This window comes from Salvelinus sp. IW2-2015, linkage group LG4p (assembly GCF_002910315.2).
Source record: "Salvelinus sp. IW2-2015 linkage group LG4p, ASM291031v2, whole genome shotgun sequence".
Classification (NCBI taxonomy): domain Eukaryota; kingdom Metazoa; phylum Chordata; class Actinopteri; order Salmoniformes; family Salmonidae; genus Salvelinus; species Salvelinus sp. IW2-2015.
Window position 1 is genome coordinate 24,426,797 of NC_036841.1, and position 21,002 is coordinate 24,447,798.

General features: G+C 44.9%; 2 protein-coding genes across 3 annotated transcripts in view; one reads left to right on the forward strand and one right to left on the reverse strand.

Moving 5' to 3' along the window:
- Positions 1-16,447, forward strand: LOC111960742 (V-set and transmembrane domain-containing protein 5). The gene is made up of 4 exons (XM_023982942.2): positions 1-518; positions 13,188-13,514; positions 13,783-13,926; positions 14,048-16,447. The coding sequence occupies exons 1-4, from the start codon at positions 443-445 to the stop codon at positions 14,077-14,079; spliced, it is 579 nt and encodes a 192-aa protein (XP_023838710.1). The 5' UTR covers positions 1-442; the 3' UTR covers positions 14,080-16,447.
- med17 (mediator complex subunit 17) overlaps positions 14,319-21,002 on the reverse strand; it is an 8,137-nt gene continuing 1,453 nt past the window's right edge. The window contains exons 1-12 of one of the 2 annotated variants that reach the window (XM_023982934.1): positions 20,253-20,333; positions 19,601-19,865; positions 18,370-18,533; positions 17,858-18,077; positions 17,595-17,731; positions 17,272-17,506; positions 16,886-17,016; positions 16,477-16,661; positions 16,106-16,243; positions 15,305-15,422; positions 14,885-15,044; positions 14,319-14,742 (exon numbers count right to left, since the gene is read on the reverse strand). In XM_023982934.1, the coding sequence (XP_023838702.1) occupies positions 14,534-14,742; positions 14,885-15,044; positions 15,305-15,422; positions 16,106-16,243; positions 16,477-16,661; positions 16,886-17,016; positions 17,272-17,506; positions 17,595-17,731; positions 17,858-18,077; positions 18,370-18,533; positions 19,601-19,841 (1,938 nt within the window). In that variant the 5' untranslated portion in view covers positions 19,842-19,865; positions 20,253-20,333 and the 3' untranslated portion in view covers positions 14,319-14,533. Of the gene's footprint in view, positions 14,743-14,884; positions 15,045-15,304; positions 15,423-16,105; positions 16,244-16,476; positions 16,662-16,885; positions 17,017-17,271; positions 17,507-17,594; positions 17,732-17,857; positions 18,078-18,369; positions 18,534-19,600; positions 19,866-20,252; positions 20,334-21,002 lie in introns of those variants that run through there. The other variant, XM_023982935.2, reaches the window with a different exon arrangement.

Sequence of the window (21,002 nt, forward strand, 5' to 3'; positions counted from 1 at the left end):
GAGTACAGGGTGGCAGTACAGGTGTGTCTCTCTGTGTGTGTGTGTGTTTCTGCATGAGTGTGTGTCTGCATGTGTGTTTACTCTGTTATTGCCTCCCTCCCTCCCTCTCTCTCTCTCTCCCTCTTTCTCTCTGTGTTAGTTTGAATGTATACACAGTAATCTCCTCCTGATCCTGTCTGATAGGTGAGCTGCCGTTGCACAGGCAGAGCAGCTTAGGTAGCCAGTGAGCACAGAACTGAGAAGGACAGAAGAGAACATCACCAACAAAAGAGAGATAATGTTTTCCACCAGAGTAAAACATTAACAATACACTGAGAATAAAAAGGAAGGAGAAACACAGGAAAGAATGGATTTTCAGAGATGAGTAAAGCGAATGCTCCAGAATGCGGATTGACCCAGTAGACACTCCGTACTGGTGAGAATATATGGACCTGGGGATCTAATGTGGCCTTTGCGGCTCTGGGACGCACAGGAAGTCGCTCTTTTCCTCAGCCTCACATTGTATGTGTGCCACCTAGGTATGTATCCTACCCATACATGGAAACACTTCTGTCAGCATGTATTCATATATGGAAATACTGATTTGAACGTGTTTAAATGTGTGAGTACTTGCGTGTTTAAGGGCATGGCTATGTTTGCCTCAGGGTGTATGATGTATGCCAATCACTTGCAGAAGAAACTTTCTTCTGGTATCAGTTGACTAACTTTGAGTATTCTCCAACATTTGCTCTGATGTGGTTTGTACCGGTGTATCAGAATAATAGTACAGTTAGACACACAGTGGTTTGTTAATTCACCAAAACTTCGATACGGAATGATGGTTTCAAGGCATTCTTCTGGCAGCCAAATGTTTCTCTGTCATTCTTTCCACGCTGTAACAAAATGATTTGTGCATGCTTCATCTTGAGTGCATGCTTCATCTTGTGTACACACACACCTTTAATTGGACTGGTGTGTCTGAGTCAGTAATTCACATTGATTGCAACACATCTTACATGATAAAACAACCGAAAGCAGGTAGCCATGTGGGCAATTCAAAACCCATCAATCAATCAATCAAATGTATTTATAAAGCCCTTTTTACATCAGCAGAGTGCTTATACTGAAACCCAGCCTAAAACTCCAAAGAGTTTGTGGCTAGGAAAAACTCCCTAGAAAGGCAAGAACCTAGGAAGAAACCTAGAGAGGAACCAGGCTCTGAGGAGTGGCCAGTCCTCTTCTGGCTGTGCACGGTGCAGATTTTAAGAGTACATGGCCATTTAGGCCAGATTGTTCTTCAAGATGTTCAAACGTTCATAGATGACCAGAAGGGTCAAATAATAATCACAGTGGTTATAGAGTTTGCAACAGGTCAGCACCTCAGGAGTAAATGTCAGTTGGCTTTTCATAGCCAAGCATTCAGAGGTCGAAAAAGAAGGTGCGGTAGAGAGAGAGAGAGAGAGCGAAAGAGGGAGAGGGAGGGTCGAAACAGCAGGTCCAGAACAAGGTAGCACGTCCGGTGAACAGGTCAGGGTTCCATAGGCAGAACAGCAGAAATGAAGATCTCCCCCACCGCACGAGCCTGAGTGGGCGCAAAACCGAACAATTCGAGTATAGCAAAAAAGGCCTGGCACGACGTGATGCACCCCTCATAGGGATGGCATGAGAGAGCACTAGCAAGTCAGTGACTCAGCCCCCGTAGTATGGTAAGAGACAGAGAATCCCAGTGGAGAGAGGGGAGCCGGCCAGGCAGAGACAGCAAGGGTGGTTCATCACTCCAGTGCTTTGCAGTTCACCTTCGCACCCCTGGGCCAGACTACACTCAATCATAGGACCTACCGAAGAGAGAGTCTTCAGAAAAACTTAAAGGTCAAGACCAAGTCTATCTCTCTCACATAGATAGGCAGACCATTCCATAAAAATGGAGCTCTATAGGAGAATGCCCTGCCTCCAGCTGTTTGCTTAACAATTCTAGGAAAATGAAGGAGGCCTGCATGACCGTGGGGTACGTGTATGTATGTACGGCTGGACCAAATTGGAGAGAAAGGTAGGAGCTAGTCCATGTAATGCTTTGTAGGTTAGCAGTAAAACCTTGAAATCAGCCCAAGCCTTAACAGTCAAGATTCTAGCGGCTGTATTTAGCACTAGCTGAAGTTGATTTAGTGCTTTATCCGGGTATCCAGGGAGTAGAGCTTTGCAGAATTCTAATCTCGATGTGACAAAAGCATGGATTGGCATTTCTGCGTAATTTTCTGACAAAAAGTAAAAGATTTTTGCAATGTTTTGAAGATGGAAAAAAGCTGCTCTTGAAATATTTTTTATATATTTGTCAAAAGAGAGATCAGGGTCCAGAGTAACATTCAGGTCCTTTACAGTTTTATTTTGATACAACCATTGAGATTAATTGTCATATCAAACAGAACATCGCTTTGTTTCTTGAGACCTAGAGCTAGCATCTCTATTTTGTACAAGTTTAAAAGTAAAAACATTTGTCGCCATTGTAACGATCGTCTGTGGTGGAAGAAGGATCGGACCAAGGTGCAGCGTGGTAATTGTTCATCTTGTTTAATGAAGGTGAACACTCAAAATACAAACAACAACAAATGTGAAAAACCGAAACAGTACTGTCTGGTGCAGACACACAAAGACAGAAAACAACCACCCACAAAACCCAACACAAAACAGGCTACCTAAATATGGTTCCCAATCAGAGACAATGACTAACACCTGCCTCTGATTGAGAACCATATCAGGCCAAACGACAAACCCAACATAGAAACACAAAACATAGATAACCCACCCAACTCACGCCCTGACCACACTAAAACAAAGAAAATACAAAAGAACTATGGTCAGAACGTGACAGCCATTCACTTCCATATGTCTGAAACACAGGCTTTCAAGGTAGGCAATTTTGGGGATTCACCATGTCTCATCAGTGTCGTCTGCATAGCAGTGAAAGTTAACATTGTGTTTCCGAATGACATCCCTAAGAGGTATACACTGAGTGTCCCAAACATTAGGAACACCTGCTCTCTCCATGACAGGTGAATCCAGGTGAAAGCTATTATCCCTTATTGATGTCACTTATGAAATCCACTTCAATCAGTGTAGATGGGGAAGAGACAGGTTAAAGAAGGACTTTTAAGCCTTGAGACAATTGAGACATGGATTGTGTATGTGTGCCATTCAGAAGCTGAATGGGCAAGACAAAAGTTTATGTGCCTTTGAACGGGGTATGGTAGTAGGTGCCAGGCGCACTGGTTTGAATGTGTCAAGAACTGCAATGCTGCTTGGTCTTCATGCTCAACAGTCTCCCGTGTGTATCAAGAATGGTCCACCACCCAAAGAACATCCAGCCGACTTGACACAACTGTGGGAAGCATTTGAGTCAACATGGGCCAGCATCCCTATGGAACGCTTTCGTAGAGTCCATGCACTGATGAATTGAGGCTGTTCTGAGGGCAAAAGAGGGTGCAACTCAATATTAGGAAGGTGTTCCTAATGTTTTATACACTCAGTGAAAACAGTAGTGTTCCTAAAATGGAACTGAGCAACACCGAAACCATCCACAGAAACAAACTGATATCTTCCTGTCAGATAAGATCTAAAGCAGGCAAGAACTTGTCCGAGTATCCAAGCTAGTTGGAAGAATTCCAATTTGGTGGAGCGCTATTTCCGTTCCAATTTTCTGGAAACTTGCTTCAGGGCTTGGGTATTTTCTGTATATCAGGGAGCTAGTTTCTTGTGACGAATGTTTTTGTTTTTAGCTGTGCAACGGCATCTAGGGTATTACGCGAGGTTAAGTTTAGATCCTTGGTTAGGTGGTTAACTGATTTTTGTACTCTGGCGTCCTTAGGTAGGTGGAGGGAGTCTGGAAGGGCATTTAGGAATCTTTGGGTTGTCCGAAAATGTATAGCAAGGGTTTTAATAATCCTTGGTTGTGGTCTGAGCTAATTATTTGTTGCGATTGCAAACCTAATAAAATGCTAGTCCTATAGTCCAGGATTATGAGAAAAAATATTTAGATCCACAATATCTATTCCACGGGACAAAACTAAATCCAGGGTATGATTGTGACAATGCATAGGTCCGTAGACATGTTGGACAAAACCCACTGAGTCGATGATGGCTCGAAAGCCTTTTGGAGTGGTTCTGTGGACTTCTCCATGTGAATATTGAAGTCATAAAAAATGTGAACATTATCTGCCATGACTACAATGTCCGATAGGAATTCAGGGAACTCAGCGAGGAACGCTGTAAACAGTAGCTATAGAAAGTGATTGAGAAGGCTGCATAGACTGCATAGACTTTTTTTGTAAATTGAAATTTGCTTTCATAAATGTTAGCAACACCTCCACCTTTGCAGGATGCTCAGGGGATATGGTCACTAGTGTAACCAGGAGGAGAGGCCTCATTTAACGCCGTAAATTCATCAAGCTTGAGCCATGTTTTAGTCAGGCCAATCACATCATATGATTAGTGATTAGTTCATTGACTATGACTGCCTTTGAAGTGAGGGATCTAACATTAAGTAGTCCTATTTTGAGATGTGAGTTATTAACACAATCTCTTTCAATAATGATGACAGGAATGGAGGTATTTATTACAGTGAGATTGCTAAGGTGAACACCGCCATGTTTAGTTTTGCCCGACCTATGGGGAAAACTGAGCGGACTACACTGACTGTGTTGGGAACAGACTCCACTAAGCTGGCAGGCTGGCTAACAGCCTGATGCCTGCACCCATCTCATTGTGGAGCTAGAGAAGTTAGAGACCTGTCTATGTTGATAGATAAGATGAGAGCACCATTCCAGTCCGTCCCTCCTCAGCAGGCCAGACTTGGTCCTGTTGGTGGTGAGTACCAGGAAGAGGGCCAGTTATGTATAAATTCTATATTTTGGGAGGGGCATAAAACAGTTTGATTTGTGTTAGTCTGCTGTAGAGCTCATCACTCCCCCTAACTGGGAGGGGGCCAGAGACAATTACTCAATGCCAACACATCTTTCTAGTTAAGTTACACGCCAAAGTTTTGTTGCGCTTGGTGACCTCTGACTGTTTCATCCTAATATCGTCGGTGCCGACATTGATAACAATATCCCTATAACCTACACTCTTCAGACTAGCCTTTACGCCCCCTGGTAAACAATATATGATTGCTGGATAATTATTTATAAGTTTAATATTGCGGTTAATGGAGTTGCCAATGATTAGTGTTTTCAATTTGTCAGAGCTAGTGGTGGGAGGCTCAGACCCGGTAACAGGTGGAGGAGAGACCTGGAAAGTCTTGGGCTCTGACTCGGGCTCTGACTCCGACTCGTTGGTTGGTGGGGAAAACCAGTTGAAAGTTTCTATCGGCTGAATGAGCGACAACGGTTGAGCATGCCGACAGCATTTCTTTCCAGAAGCCATAAGCTTGTTTGGCAAGTTTCAAGGAAGACGAACTAAGAACAACCTGTTATTAAAGACAGTGACGCAGAAGGTTCACAGTACCTGGAAGAACCTGTTCTATAGTATAATATATTTTTAAATTCCTAACATTTCTAACATCTTACTGGTCTCAAGACTGACTTGGACATGACTTAGGTTTCAGGCTGTTAGGCGTGCACATCATTGACGACCTGGAATGGTCCCTTCACACAGACAGTGTGGTGAAGGAGGTGCAACAGCGCCTCTTCAACCACAGGAGGCTGAAGAATTTCGGCATGGCTCTTAAGACCCTCATGAACTTCTACAGATGCACCATTAAGAGCCTCCTGTCGGGCTGTATCACCGCCTGGTACGGCAATTGCACCATTCGCAACCGCAGGGCTCTCCAGAGGTTGGAACGGCCAGACCAACGCATCACCGGGGGCAAACGGCATGCCCTCCAGGACATCTACAGCACCTGGTGTCACAGGAAGGCCATCAAGGACCTCAGCCACGAGCCGTGGCTATTTTACCCCGCTACCATCTAGAAGGTGAAGACAGTACAGGTGCAAAGCTGGGACCGAGAGACTGATAAACAGCTTTTATCTCCAGGTCACCACTAGCCATCCTTCGCCCAGTACCCTGCCCTGAACCTTAGTCACTGTTACTAGCAGGCTACCACCCTGTACACTACTTACTGCACCTTATAAGATTGCATTTAATAATGTTTACATACTGTACTGTTTTTCCCACTTTATAGGTACATTGCATTCGGAAAGTATTCAGACCCCTTGACTTTTTCCACATTTTGTTACATTTTGCCTTATTCTAAAATGGATGAAAAAAATACTCCTCAATCTACACATAATACCCCATAATGACAAAGCGAAAAAAGGTTTTTTAGAAATGTTTGCAAATGTATTAAAAATAAAATCCAGAAATATCTTATTTACATAAGTATTCAGACCCTTTGCTATGAGACTCGAAATTGAGCTCAGGTGTAACCTGTTTCCATTGATCATCCTTGAGATGTTTCTACAACTTCATTGGAGTCCACCTGTGGTACATTCAATTGATTGGACATGATTTGGAAAGGCCTGTCTATATAAGGTCCCACAGTTGACAGTGCATGTCAGAGTAAAAACCAAGCCATGAGGTCGAAGGAATTGTCCGTAGAACTCCGAGACAGGATTGTGTCGAGGCACAGATCTGGGGAAGGGTACCAAAAGGTCCCCAAGAACACAGTGGCCTCCATCATTCTTAAATGGAAGAAGTTTGGAACCACCAAGACTCTTCCTAGAGCTGGCCGCCCGGCCAAACTGAGCAATCGGGGAAGAAGGGCCTTGGTCAGGGAGGTGACCAAGAACCCGATGGTCACTATGAAAGAGCTCCAGAGTTCCTCTGTGGAGATGGGAGAACCTTCCAGAAGCTCTGCAACACTCTACCAATCAGGCCTTTTACAGTAGAGTAGCCAGAAAGAAGCCACTCCTCAGTAAAAGGCACATGATAGCCATCTTGGAAATTGCCAAAAGGTACCTAAAGACTCTCAGACCATGAAAAACAAGATTGAACTCTTTGGCCTGAATGCCAAGCGTCACGTCTGGAGGAAACCTGGCACCATCCCTACGGTGAAGCATTGTGGTGGCAGCATCATGCTGTGGGGATGTTTTTCAGTGGCAGGGACTAGTCAGGGTCAAGGGAAAGATGAACGGAGAAAAGTATAGAGAGACCCTTGATGAAAACCTGCTCCAGAGCACTCAGGACCTCAGACTGGGGCAAAGGTTCACCTTCCATCAGGACAACGACCCTAAGCATACAGCCAAGACAACGCAAGAGTGGCTTCGGGACACGCCTCTGAAGGTCCTTGAGTGGCCCAGCCAGAGCCCGGAATTTAACCCGATCGAACATCTCTGGAGAGACCTGAAAATAGCTGTATAGAGATGCTCCTCATCCAGCCTGACAGAGCTTGAGAGAATCTGCAGAGACGAATGGGAGAAACTCCACAAATACAGGTGTGCCAAGCTTGTAGCATCATACCCAAGAAGACTCGAGGCTGTAATCGTTGCCAAAGGTGCTTCAACAAAGTACTGGGTAAAGGGTCTGAATAGTTACGTAAATGTGATATTCAGTTTTTTTAATATGTTTACAAACATTTTTTTTTATCTGTTATTCCTTTGTCATTATGGGGTATTGTGTGTAGATTAATGAGGGAAAAAAACTGTTTAATCAATTTCAGAATTAGGCTGTAACATAACAAAATGTGGAAAAAGTCAAGGTGTCTGAATACTTTCTGAATGCACTGTATTCTAGTCATGGCTCATCCTATATACCGTAACTACTGCTCTATTCATATACTGTCCATACACATATAGGGACAGACTGATATTCTGCAAAAGGTACAGGGATTGGACTGCTGAGGACTGGGGTAAAGTCATTTTCTCTGATATATATATATATGTCACGTTCGCTGGAATGATTGTCGGACCAAGTCGCAGCGGATGTTGAGTTCCACATTATTTATTAGAAAGTGAAACTAAGCAAAGACAAAAACAAATAAACAATAAACTAACAACGAACCGTGACTACAGAGTTGCTACGTGCACTAACTCAAAACAATATCCAATCAACACAGGTGGGAAAAACAGCTACTTAAATATGATCCCCAATTAGAGACAATGATTACCAGCTGCCTCTAATTGGGAATCATACAAATCACCAACATAGAAAATAAACTAGAACACCACATAGAAATAAATAAATTCGATCACCCCCAGTCACGCCCTGACCCACTTCACCATAGCGAAACAATGGCTCTCTATGGTCAGGGCGTGACAGTACCCCCAAAGGTGCGGACTCCAGCCGCAAAACCTGAAACCAAATAGGGAGGGTAGGGGGGGGGTGATTAGTGTCGGTGGCGTCTCTGGTGCGGGCCGAAGAACCTGCTCATCCCGCGGATCCAGCCATGGACCCAGGCTGAACACTGTGCCTAGACTGGATCTCGATGCCGAGGAAGGCTCCTGCCATGGAGCGGGACTGGACACCGGCCCTGGCCTGGACATCGGTGCAGAGGAAGACTCCTGCCATGGAGCTGGACTGGACACCGGCCCTGGCCTGGACATCAGTGCAGAGGAAGACTCCTGCCATGGAGCGGGACTGGACGCCGTGTTAGGAGTGGGCATCGGTGCAGAGGAAGACTCCCGCCATGGTGCGGGACTGGTCGCTGTGCCTGGACTGGGCACCAACGCAGAAGAAGACTCTGGCCTTGGAGCTGGACTGGACGCCGTGCTCAGACTGAGCATCGGCACAGGGAAAGGCTCCGGCCATGGAGCTGGAGGTTCCGGACCGTTGACCGTCGCCGGAGGTTCCGGACTGGGAACCGTCGCCGGAAGCTCCGGACCGGGAACCGTCGCCGGAAGCTCCGGACCGGGAACCGTCGCCGGAAGCTCCGGACCGGGAACCGTCGCCGGAAGCTCCGGACCGGGAACCGTCGCCGGAAGCTCCGGACCGGGAACCGTCGCCGGAAGCTCTGGCCCGGGAACCGTCGCCGGAAGCTCTGGACTGGGAACTGTTGCCTAAGCAAAGACAAAAACAAATAAACAATAAACTAACAACGAACCGCGACTACAGAGTTGCTACGTGCACTAACTCAAAACAATATCCCATCAACACAGGTGGCAAAAACAGCTACTTAAATATGATCCCCAATTAGAGACAACGATTACCAGCTGCCTCTAATTGGGAATCATACAAATCACCAACATAGAAAATAAACTAGAACACCACATAGAAATAAATAAATTAGATCACCCCCAGTCACGCCCTGACCCACTTCACCATAGAGAAACAATGGCTCTCTATGGTCAGGGCGTGACAATATATACAGTATATTTGGATGAGCAATGTAAGAGCAGCATAGATTAAGATACAGTAGAATAGGATAGAATACATTATATATAGTCGTGGCCAAAAGTTTTGAGAATGACACAAATATTAATTTCCACAAAGTTTACTGCTTCAGTGTCTTTAGATATTTTTGTCAGATGTTACTATGGAATACTGAAGTATAATTACAAGCATTTCATAAGTGTCAAAGGCTTTTATTGACAATTACATGAAGTTGATGCAAAGAGTCAATATTTGCAGTGTTGACACTTCTGTTTCAAGACCTTTGCAATCCGCCCTGGCATGCTGTCAATTAACTTCTGGGCCACATCTTGACTGATGGCAGCCCATTCTTGCATAATCAATGCTTGGAGTTCAGAGTGTCAGAATTTGTGGGTTTTGTTTGTCCACCCGCCTCTTGAGGATTGATCACAAATTCTCAATGGGATTAAGGTCTGGGGAGTTTCCTGGCCATGGACCCAAAATATTGATGTTTTGTTCCCCGAGCCACTTAGTTATCACTTTTACCTTATGGCAAGGCGCTCCATCATGCTGGAAAAGGCATTCTTCGTCACCAAACTGTTCCTGGATGGTTAGGAGAAGTTGATCTCTGAGGATGTGTTGGTACCATTCTTTATTCATGGCTGTGTTCTTAGGCAAAATTGTGAGCCCACTCCCTTGGCTGAGAAGCAACCCCACACATGAATGGTCTCAGGATGTTTTACTGTTGGCATGACACAGGACTGATGGTAGCGCTCACCTTGTCTTCTCCGGACAAGCTTTTTTCCGGATGCCCCAAACAATCGGAAAGGGGATTCATCAGAGAAAATGACTTTACCCCAGTCCTCAGCAGTCCAATCCCAGTACCTTTTGCAGAATATCAGTCTGTCCCTGATGTTTTTCCTGGAGATAAGTGGCTTCTTTGCTGCCTTTCTTGACACCAGGTCATACTCCAAAAGTCTTTGCCTCACTGTGCGTGCAGATGCAGATGTCCTGCTGCCATTCCTGAGCAAGCTCTGTACTGGTGGTGCCCAGATCCCGCAGCTGAATCAACTTTAGGAGACGGTCCTGGCGCTTGCTGGATTTTCTTGGGCGCCCTGAAGCCTTCTTCACAACAATTGAACCGCTCTCCTTGAAGTTCTTGATGATCTGATAAATGGTTGATTTAGGTGCAATCTTACTGGCAGCAATATCCTTGCCTGTGAAGCCCTTTTTGTGCAAAGCAATGATGACGGCACGTGTTTCCTTGCAGGTAACCATCGTTGACAGAGGAAGAACAATGATTCCATGTACCACCCTCCTTTTGAAGCTTCCAGTCTGTTATTCGAACTCAATCAGCATGACAGAGTGTCACGCCTTGGCCTTAGTTATCTTTGTTTTCTTTATTATTTTGGTTAGGTCAGGGTGTGACATGGGGGATTTATGTGTTTTTTCTCTTGTCTAGGGGTTTTGTATGTTTATGGGGTGTTTTCTAGTCTAGGTGTTTGTATGTCTATGGTTGTCTAGATTGGTTCTCAATCAGAGGCAGCTGTTTATCATTGTCTCTGATTGGGAACCATATTTAGGCAGACATATTCTTTAGGGATTTCGTGGGTTATTGTCTATGTATTGGTTGCTTGTGTCTGCACTTTATATATATATATAGCTTCACGTTCGTTTTGTTGTTTTGATTAGTTTGTTTAAGTGTTCTTTGTTTTCGTGTTAAATAAATAGAAGAATGTATTCGTATCACGCTGCGCCTTGGTCCTCCTCTCTTCCACCTTACAACGAACGTGACACAGAGTGATCTCCAGCCTTGTCCTCGTCAACACTCACACCTGTGTTAACAAGAGAATCACTGACATGATGTCAGCTGGCCCTTTGTGGCAGGGCTGAAATGCAGTGGAAATGTTTTTGGGGGATTCAGTGCATTTGCATGGCAAAGAGGGACTTTGCAATTCATCTGATCACTCTTCATAACATTCTGGTGTATATGCAAATTGCCATCATACAAACTGAGGCAGCAGACTTTGTGAAAATTATATATTTGTGTCATTCTCAAAACTTTTGGCCACGACTGTACATATGAGATGAGTAATGCAAAATATGTAAACATTATTAAAGTGACTAGTGTTACAGTTATTAAAGTGGCCAGTGATTTCAAGTCTGTGTATATAGGGCAGCAGCCTCTAATGTGCTAGTGATGGCTATTTAACAGTCTGATGGCCTTGAGATAGAAGCTGTTTTTCAGTCTCTCTTGTACTGACCTAGCCTTCTGGATGATAGCAGGGTGAACAGGCAGTGGCTCGTGTGGAGGTTGTCCTTGATGATCCTTTTGGGATTCCTGGTCCTGGTGCTGTAGGTGTCCTGGAGGGCGGGTAGTTTGCGATGGGCAGACCGCACCACCCTCTGTAGAGCCCTGCGATTGCAGGCAGTGCAGTTTCCATACCAGGCGGTGATACAGCCCGACAGGATGCTCTCAATTGTGCATCTGTAAAAGTTTGTGAGAGTTTTATGTGCAAAGCCAAATTTCTTCAGCCTCCTGAGGTTGAAAAGGCACTGTTGCGCCTCCTTCAGCACACTGACTCTGCCGTTTCCTGAAGTCCACGATCATCTATTTTGTTTTGTTGACTGAGTGAGAGGTTATTTTCCTGGCACCACACTCCCAGGGCCCTCACCTCCTCCCTGTCTCGTCATTGTTGGTAATCAAGTCTACTACTGTTGTGTCGTCTGCAAACTTGATGATTGAGTTGAAGGTTTGCGTGGCCACGCGGTCATGGGTGAACAGGGAGTACAGGAGGGGGCACACCAGTGTTGAGGATCAGTGAAGTGGAGGTGTTGTTTCCTACCTTCACCACCCGGGGGCGGCCTGTCAGGAAGTCCAGGACCCAGTTTCACAGGGCGGGGTTCAGACCCAGGTCCTTAAGCTTAATGATGAACTTGGAGGGTGCTATGGTGTTGAATGCTGAGCTATAGTCAATGAACAGCATTCTTACATATGTATTCCTCTTGTCCAGATGGCATAGGGCAGTGTGCAGTGCGATGGCGATTGCATCGTCTGTGGATCTATTGGGGCGGTAAGCAAATTGAAGTGGGTCTAGGGTGTCAGGTAAGGTGGAGGTGATATGATCCTTGACTAGTCTCTCAAAGCACTTCATGATGACAGAAGTGAGTGCTATGGGGCGATCGTCATTTAGTTCAGTTACATTTGCTTTCTTGGGTACAGGAACAATGGTGGACATCTTGAAGCACGTGGGGACAACAGACGGATAGGGAGAGATTGAAAATGTCTGTAAACACTCCAGTCAGCTGGTTTGCACATGCTCTGAGGCCAGCAGCTTTGCGAGGGTTAACATGTGTATTGTTTTGTAGTTTCTAGGTATTACTGCACTGTTGAAGCTTGAAACACAAGCATTTCGCTGCACCTGCGATAACATCTGCAAATCTGTATACGCAACCAATAAACTTTGATTTGAGATGAGCGAAGCGCCAGAATCACATACCAATGAGCCATCTCAAAGTAATTTGATGACAGCAACCCCATCATACAGTATGAAATAGGCCAATATAAATGTAAAAGTCTGTTTTTTATAGAATAATATGTTATGTAATGTCTGTTGTGGAACTGGTTATGTAAGGGAGTAGTGTAAAGGGTGGGTATTTCTTATGTCCAGAACAGAGGGGCCAATTGTGCTCTAAAGAAAAGAAAAATTGAAGGTATTTGATCCCTTGCTCATATAAAGGCAAGTGGGCTCGAGTCAGGAAGTTTCTATGGTGATAACATGTCAATAACACATCAGTGTGTGGGTCATAATATGTTGATTTATCTGATTCTAAAATACAAATCATATATATCAGGTTCTCTCTATCTATCATACATTAACCAGCACTGTTCCTCTTTTTCCCTTCCTCCCTCCACTATGTCCTTCCTCTGGCAGCTGGAGCCATCTCCATACGGTCTCCTCAGCAGAGTCTGACCAGGCCTGTCCAACAGGATGTGTTGTTCTCTGTGGACATCTCCTGTGTTGGGACTCCCACCATACAGTGGACCTTTATGTCTGGCAGGGTGAGCAGAGACATTGGGGCGTGGCAACCTGGTGGGTATACCAATGTATCAGAGGACTACATGGACAGAGTCCACACATACACTAATGGGTCTATGGGACTGTCGGACCTACGTATTCAAGACGCCGGCTTCTACGTGATCACTGTGACTGAACTGTCCGGGAGCAGCAAAGATGAAGGCTTTGTCTTGAAGGTGGAAGGTGAGTGAATAGTGGGCGCAGGCCTGTATCACAATGTGGCATTTTGCTTTACGGTACAGTGTTAGTGTTTCATCATAGCCGACATTTACAAGAACCCCTTTATGGAACTGTTTTCTTCTCAGTCCTGGAGACGGTTTCTGTAGCGGCCTTATGGTGTTAATGAACAGTATCTTTACAAGTAGTTCAGTACAAGTGACCTTCATTTCTGAGTAAGCTAGTTAGCGGAAGTGAGAATGAACATGGTGTGTTCTCCCTCCCTGTGTTGTAGAAGTTCTATATGAGGACCTCCAGTACCTGGCAGTGTTTGCTGTAGGGCTGGCCTCCCTGGCTGGCTTTCTCATGGTCTCCATGTGGCTCATGGACAAAGCCTACTGCCGGATCAAGGCATGGAGACAGAGGCAGCAGATGCCAGGTAAATTATTTTAGAATGCTTTTTGGTGTAATAGATACATTTAGTAATTCAACGACTCAAGTTTAATTGTTCTTGTATGTACTCGGTTTGTGTGTCATTGAATCTCATGTTCTCTCTCCAGAGAATGATGTAACTGACCTGCAACCTCTCTGATATGAAGATCTATGAGACAGCCAGATGACACTGCCCAAAAACCAATCTGAGCTAAAAATTAAAGACTAATGTTAAGCGTCCACAGCGTGTAAATATGACCAGGTTACTGATTCCAGGAACAGATGAAGGATTGTCAACCTACGTGCCTCAAGACTAGCTGCATGTATTATTTTACTGTACACACAACAGCTGATATTAGTCCATGCTATTTTATGTAAGGAAACACACTGACAAGTGGAAACAAATAATATATTTATTTTCACAGCTGAGTTTTTTTTACTGTAACAACATTTGAAATATATATTTTTTTACATTGACACGGGTAAGTCAAATGTCCAAGCAATTCTACTAACATAAATGCATGATTTCCACAAAAGTGGATCAAGTTAGGATTCAGCACATAGAAAACATTCAGAGACAGCAAGAGAGAGAGAGAGTGTGATAGTGGCCAGACCTAAGGACAGGGGGTGAGGGCAGCCATGAGAAGCTCCATCTTGTAGACAAAGTTGCGTCCCTCCATCTTACTCCAGTGGACCTCCTTGTAGGGCCCTCGCAGGTGGTTCCACTTCCCATCCTGGATGACGTCAGACTTGGGCAGCTCCTTGCTCTGGCTGCGTGGGAACTGGACCAGGACCTTACAGCCACTCTCTGGACCATTACGCACTGGAGAAGATACAACACATTAATTTGGACAAATGTTACCATTAGCTTATACATTTCAGTCATTATATTAGTTTTCAGACTAAATTAGTTGTTTAAGGTGTATGACATCCAATATGCCAGATTGATTGATTGAAGACGGTACCCGAGATGGCGTATTCCCCATTGGAGGAGGCGACGGTGATGGCCGAGGCATTACCGATGCTCTCCACAGAGCCCAGGCCCACATGGTTACTGAAGCTCAAAACATGCCAACCCATCACCTTAGCCAGCTGCTGTACCGCATGGACCTGGTGCTGAGACATCTGTAGTGCCAGGGGACAGACACAGGGGACACTGTTACTGACACTGGTTCAGACAGGCAGCTACAAAAAGGCTACATCAATACTTTGAAATTGATTTGAATAAAAGTTTCCCTGGAGCAATAAGCCAAGTGAAGAACTAGGTCTAGCAAATGTTATGCACTTTAGAATATATAGGTGGCTTCTAGCTATACTTGAGTGTAATACTGGGTACATAAACAGCAGTTAACGGTGATGTGACAGCAGTCAGTGAGTCCCTTGACCTGGGAGAGAAGAAAGTCCTGCAGCTCCTGTTCCTGGTGAGAGAGTGTGATGACACGGCCGTCCCTGTGCACCACTCGTATCTGCTCAACCCCTATGTTCAGCTGCAGCTGGATAGACCTGCACACACCCACACAGAAGGTCATGGAACATTCTTTTTCCATGGTCAAAGTTTATTGCTAGACAATACTTTTTATTTTTACCGAACGTTGAAAAAGCTGAATAATTGCCCAATTAAATTGGTGGTAATTCATTAAGGTGAAACCTCTTCTTCTGTTGTTCAAGCACGGAACCTAACTTTTTCCCTTTTAATTTATTCTCACCATATATCCAGGCTGTATCACAACCAGCCGTGATTGGGAGTCCCATAGGGCGGCGCACAATTGGCCCAGTGTCGGCCGGGTTTGGCCAGTGTAGGCCGTCATTGTAAATAAGATATTTTTCTTAACCAACTTGCCTAGAAGATATGTTGACACTTCCTGGCCCAGAAGTATATTCTCTAAACACTGTCCCTTAAACAATGTAGAAAGAGTACTCTCTGCCTCTGTTCTCCTGGCTTTAACAGTACTCTGTCTCTGTTGCTCTAGCCTAGCCAGTCCTCCTGGCTTTAACAGTACTCTTCTCTGTTGCTCTGGCCAAGCCAGTCCTCCTGACTTTAACAGTACTCTGTCTCTGTTGCTCTAGCCTAGCCAGTCCTCCTGGCTTTAACAGTATTCTGTCTCTGTTGCTCTGGCCAAGCCAGTCCTCCTGACTTTAACAGTACTCTGCCTCTGTTGCTCTGGCTTGGCTCCTGCTCCACTTACTTGCAGATCTGCTCGTAACCCTGGGAGGTGATGAGGACTTTGACACTGGACTCGTACACATCGTTGATGTTGGACCAGTGGGCCTGGATCTGGGGGTCTTCTATACGGCTGGCCAGGCTGTCGATGGTCCGCGCCGTCCTGAAACAGACACGAGGGGTGGACTTGCAGTCAATGTTGATTTGCTGTCCTGTAAAATGTTTATTCAGTAACATATTGTTTCATTGTGCAAACATTTTCATGATTTGTGATTTGACAAAAAAGATAAGGGGTGCTTTGAGTGAAACAACAAGCCTGACAGAAGAATATTATTAAAAAATAAAACAATATGACAGTATGAGCTTACCATTGATGTGGTGTGTTTTTGTGCCTACCTGCTGCGTAGGAAGATGTGTTTGGCCTGTTTGATGATCTTCTCCAGTAGGCCCTCATTCTGCTGCAGGTTGAAGATCTCAGCCTTGTCGTAGGCCATGGGCCCTGCCATACGCTGCCTTTTGTGGCCAAAGGGGGCACTAGCCGGATGGGGCATCACTATCGAACTCAGGGTCTGCTTGTGGAACTGTGGGTGGGAAGGGCGGGCATTTATATTGATCAATATGTATCACAGTTCACACAATCAGCAGTGATACACACATGTGCATATGTATAAGATGAAATAAAACACGGGGGACTTAGTTTGGTCAGTATCTGTCTGAGTACGTCTTTGGTCAACAATATAATTACTAGATGGTCAGGTTCAATTTAGTTCCAGAATTTTCCACCCAGAAAGACTGGCGGACCCACCTCTCTCATGAGCTGGTGCAGGTTGTGTTCTAAAACATAGAGGTGGTCGTCGGGTTTGGGTTTCTCTGGTGACGCCCTCTGGTTCTTCTTCTCTCCAGTGGAGTGACACAGAGAAATGGACAACTGGAGACCTGCAGGGAGGATAGACAACCTTAATAGTGGTGTAATACAGAAATCTCTTAAGAGTAGGACTCTGCACATCTGACGAGGGGTGAATAACAGCAAAATAACAGCTAAAGCATCTCTGGACACTTAGAACGTACTACTCCAGGTAACAGACAACAACAACAAAAACGCATTGATTTTGCAAAATGCATGGTTTCATGGAGTATTCATTTTCCATGGGCTACAATAACTCTCCTAAAAGCATTGTGAAGTGTCCTCACCTGGGAAGGGTTGAGAAATGATCTGGTTCTTGACTACGATGTGGGGGATCTGCGACTTGATCTGAACCGCCTCCCGGGACAGCTGGGCGAAAATCTCCTTACAGAGCAGCACGTTCTGGGCAGCTTCCAGCTTCACATGCCATGGCTGAGTACCTGCTTTAGCTTTAGGCTGCCTCCTGAACAGGCTCACAGTGCCTAGGTCACCTATGTCAGGGGCTTGTTTCTGGATTGAAACCTGGAAGACAACACATAATGTTTGAGAGGCCAGGCCGAACATCAACATTATCACAATGAGGTATGTTCCCTGAGCAGTATCTATTCACTTTGATGTAAGCTGATCCCTCCAGATCACTGGGGATCTGGACGTTCAGTGGACAGTAATCCTCCGGGAGCTTCTTGTCCAGGTCGATGTCCGTGTTCTTTATCACCTCAAAGGTGCCGGCATGAGGAAACAAGGATCCTGCAGAGAGATACATGGCATTAGAAATTAGCTATATAATGTCATAAAAACAATGAATGTGCAGAAGGTGGTAAATACTGCAATGACACTAAATGAAACATTTGAGCAGAGTTAAAGCCTCCACACCTGCGCTCCTGTAGCTGAGGTCTCCCAGGATCTTGTCTCCTACTTTGCGTAGTTTCCACTGCGAGCGGAGCCGCAGCAGCTCTGAGTTGAAGTCTCTCTGTCTCCTGTTCTCCTGGTTCTCTGCCACTGACTTGCTTAGTTTGTCTGCCCCCTTCAGGAGCAGCTGAGCTGCTGTGGCCAAAGACTTCTTCTTACTGATGAGCTGGAACACCTGGGGTGTCTATAGTAAGGAGTGAGGTAGGGAGGTCAGGGGAGAGAGAGTGAGGTCATAGGTACATGTCAAATAGTCCAGTGGCTTCATCTCCTTCATCTGCAGTGACCTCAAAACACAGGAAGGATCAAAGTAAGCAATATGTTGGATGTGTATTGTGTACCGGGAATTAGCTTTCATTATCAGTTTAGTTCTTCCACATCAGTGCAAATGAAGACAGAATGAAGAAAGAACCACTTAAGACTACTGAGATGCATTGAAAAGATTGAAGTCCGGAGTAAAGCCACTTAGCTAGGCCTACCTTTCCGGCTGAGGGGTCCTGGGACACTGGGTCCAGGGCCATGTACTTCTTCTCCTTGACTACGCTGAGGACGTCGTATAGCACACACATCTCTGTCAGGGAGCTGCGGAGGTTGTTACGCACAGAGTCCCAGGGCCACAAGGACGGCTGGAACTTCACTGTGGCTGGAAGAAGGAGCAAGTATCAATCAACCATTCTGTTCAGATCAACTCCCTACAGAGCGCTTAATAGAAATCATAAGTGTTGCTTCAGATTTGGGCCGGGTACATACCAGTATTGCGATACTTATTAGTATCGTGGCAAGGAAACAAAACACGAAGCGGATTTAATTTTTTAGGAAAACAGACCTAATGTTGGAAACAAATGTCATTATGTTGTCATCCAGTCACATTTATTTATTTTCCAAGCTATAGCACACAATGTTTTACAGACAGCAGGTTTTCAAAGGACCAAAGACTTAGGTCTGCTTTGTGTTTTCATTTTTGCCATGGAAAAAATATTGTGCTATTGGTATCATTGCAGCCCTGCTACAGATGTCTATAAGATGGTCTCAGGAACATAAGGTACGGTGGTTTTTCGATAATAACTCTCCAAGGCAGAAATAATATCTTTACAGTCAATTAATGACGCTGGTGTAGACTGTCGTGGAAATTCAGTCCTGAGAGCGATTTGGTCAATTCTTCAAACAATCATCTTTATTTAATATTGATTAATTATTGCAATAATGGGGCTGGTTGACCCCCCCACCCTTGAGTGTTGGACCGAGTAACCTAACATTCACACATATGAAGAATACTTTATATTGCTGACACTAACAATGCTCAGCCATGGTTGGTTCAACCCCCCTCATGCAGACCAAAGAGCATCATAAGCCACTCTGGGTTCATCCTGTCATTATCTGCATGTGGGTTGTTGTCTTAACCCAAACCCTGGCTTAGTTTCCCAGATGCAAAGATGATTTTGAGACAATGAGGGATTGTTCTACTCCTAAGCTATCTCTAGGAAAACACATTATTGTCTATGCAACGCTGTCTTTAACTCATTTGTCAGCTCAAACCATCTCTGCAGGGAACTAGAGTGGAGACCATAAAAACACAGACACTAACAGGACAGAAATATCCTCATATTTGTTAAGTATTAATTGCTAACTATTAATATCAAACAAAATCAGGTAAATGTGTAATTTTTCTATCGCAAGACAAACACTGAATGTGTCCATGGGGTGACATACCTTCATCCTCCTCTGGTTCTTGCTTCCCCCACTCCTGGGGGTCCCTGGGCTCTGTTTCCGCCCCCTCTTCATCGGAGTCTGATCCCTGGCCAAAGTCGATCCTCTGGGCTAGCTTGGCCAGGTTCTGGGACATGGACAAGGGAGGGACATATGTCTCCATGCCATCCAAAGACACCTCCTGGACCTGCTTCTCGCAGGACGACTCGATGCTGACACGCACTGCTGGACCACTACCCGACATGTTGATGGTGAAGAGGAGTCACACCTAAAGCACACAAAACCATTCTAATCACTACATTTTACCCACCATAACTATGATGATCATAGACCATGGGCAAGTTAAGACAAATAAGGAGCTAGCTAAAAAGACTACAGCTAGCCATGTAGAAAATATAGTTGGCTAACTTAGCTAGTTGGCAATGAGTGATGCTAGACATTGTCACATACTGTAGCTAGTTAACTTTAGCATTGGCTAACAACAGATAGCTAGCTAAACAAAGCAAACAAGCCAGTCCAATTAGCCTAGTATAAAATCCAGCTCCCTAATACACATTACAATTAGATACAAGTGGAATACAATCTATGTTAATCAAACGATTTTCAACGGAATGTGAGATAGATAGCTAACTAGCTAAATATAAATATAGCTCACAGTTAAGAAAAGGGCGACTTTTGCAATGTCTTCTTCGTGTGTACTGTCCTGGAAACCCCTGGTCGTGGGCTATGCTGCCACCTACAGTGCATTTCAGTGTACAATATATGGGTACGTTCCACACATACTGTGTGTTCAGGCAATTTTGTGTTTAATAACTGATAAAGAAAACAATTTCGTCAAGTATTTTATTTATTAAAGGTCCAATACAGCCATGTTTAACTCAATATCAAATCAAAAGTAAATTTGATATCAATAAAGAATCTATCAGCAAAGTCAGAGCTAGTAAGGGGGGAAAAGTAAGGTGCGAGTGTTAGTTCACGAAAGGCATTTTGGGGGCAGGGTGAGGAAGGGGTGCGAGAGGGGTGCTGTGAGATTATTTAAAAGACTCTTTGAAGAGGTAGGGTTCAGATGTTTTTGGAAGAGGGGCAGGGACTCTGCTGTCCTAGCTTCAGGGGGAAGCTGGTTCCACCATTGGGGTGCCAGGACAGAGAAGAGCTTGGACTGGACTGAGCGGATGCTGCCCTCTCATAGGGGTGGGAGGGCTAATGAGACCAGAGGTAGCAGAACAGGGTGTTTATAACTAAACCAAGTTCCCATTTCCAATGGGAACAAATGAGTCATAGTGGGCAGAACAAGCAAGGAGGTGGGCATTGCCAAGCACGAGCTAGCGAGATCCTATTAGCCCGTTCTAGCAAACATCTGCATATTTCCGTTAGGGAACTCCTACTCTGTGAAGTGCGCGTGTGC

Excerpts from the sequence above, each read along its gene's own strand:
- LOC111960742 (XM_023982942.2), top strand. The coding sequence starts at position 443 with ATGTGGCCTTTGCGGCTCTGGGACGCACAGGAAGTCGCTCTTTTCCTC. Across the intron at positions 519-13,187 it reads ATTGTATGTGTGCCACCTAG|CTGGAGCCATCTCCATACGG; the intron begins GTATGTATCCTA and ends TTCCTCTGGCAG. Across the intron at positions 13,927-14,047 it reads ACAGAGGCAGCAGATGCCAG|AGAATGATGTAACTGACCTG; the intron begins GTAAATTATTTT and ends TTCTCTCTCCAG.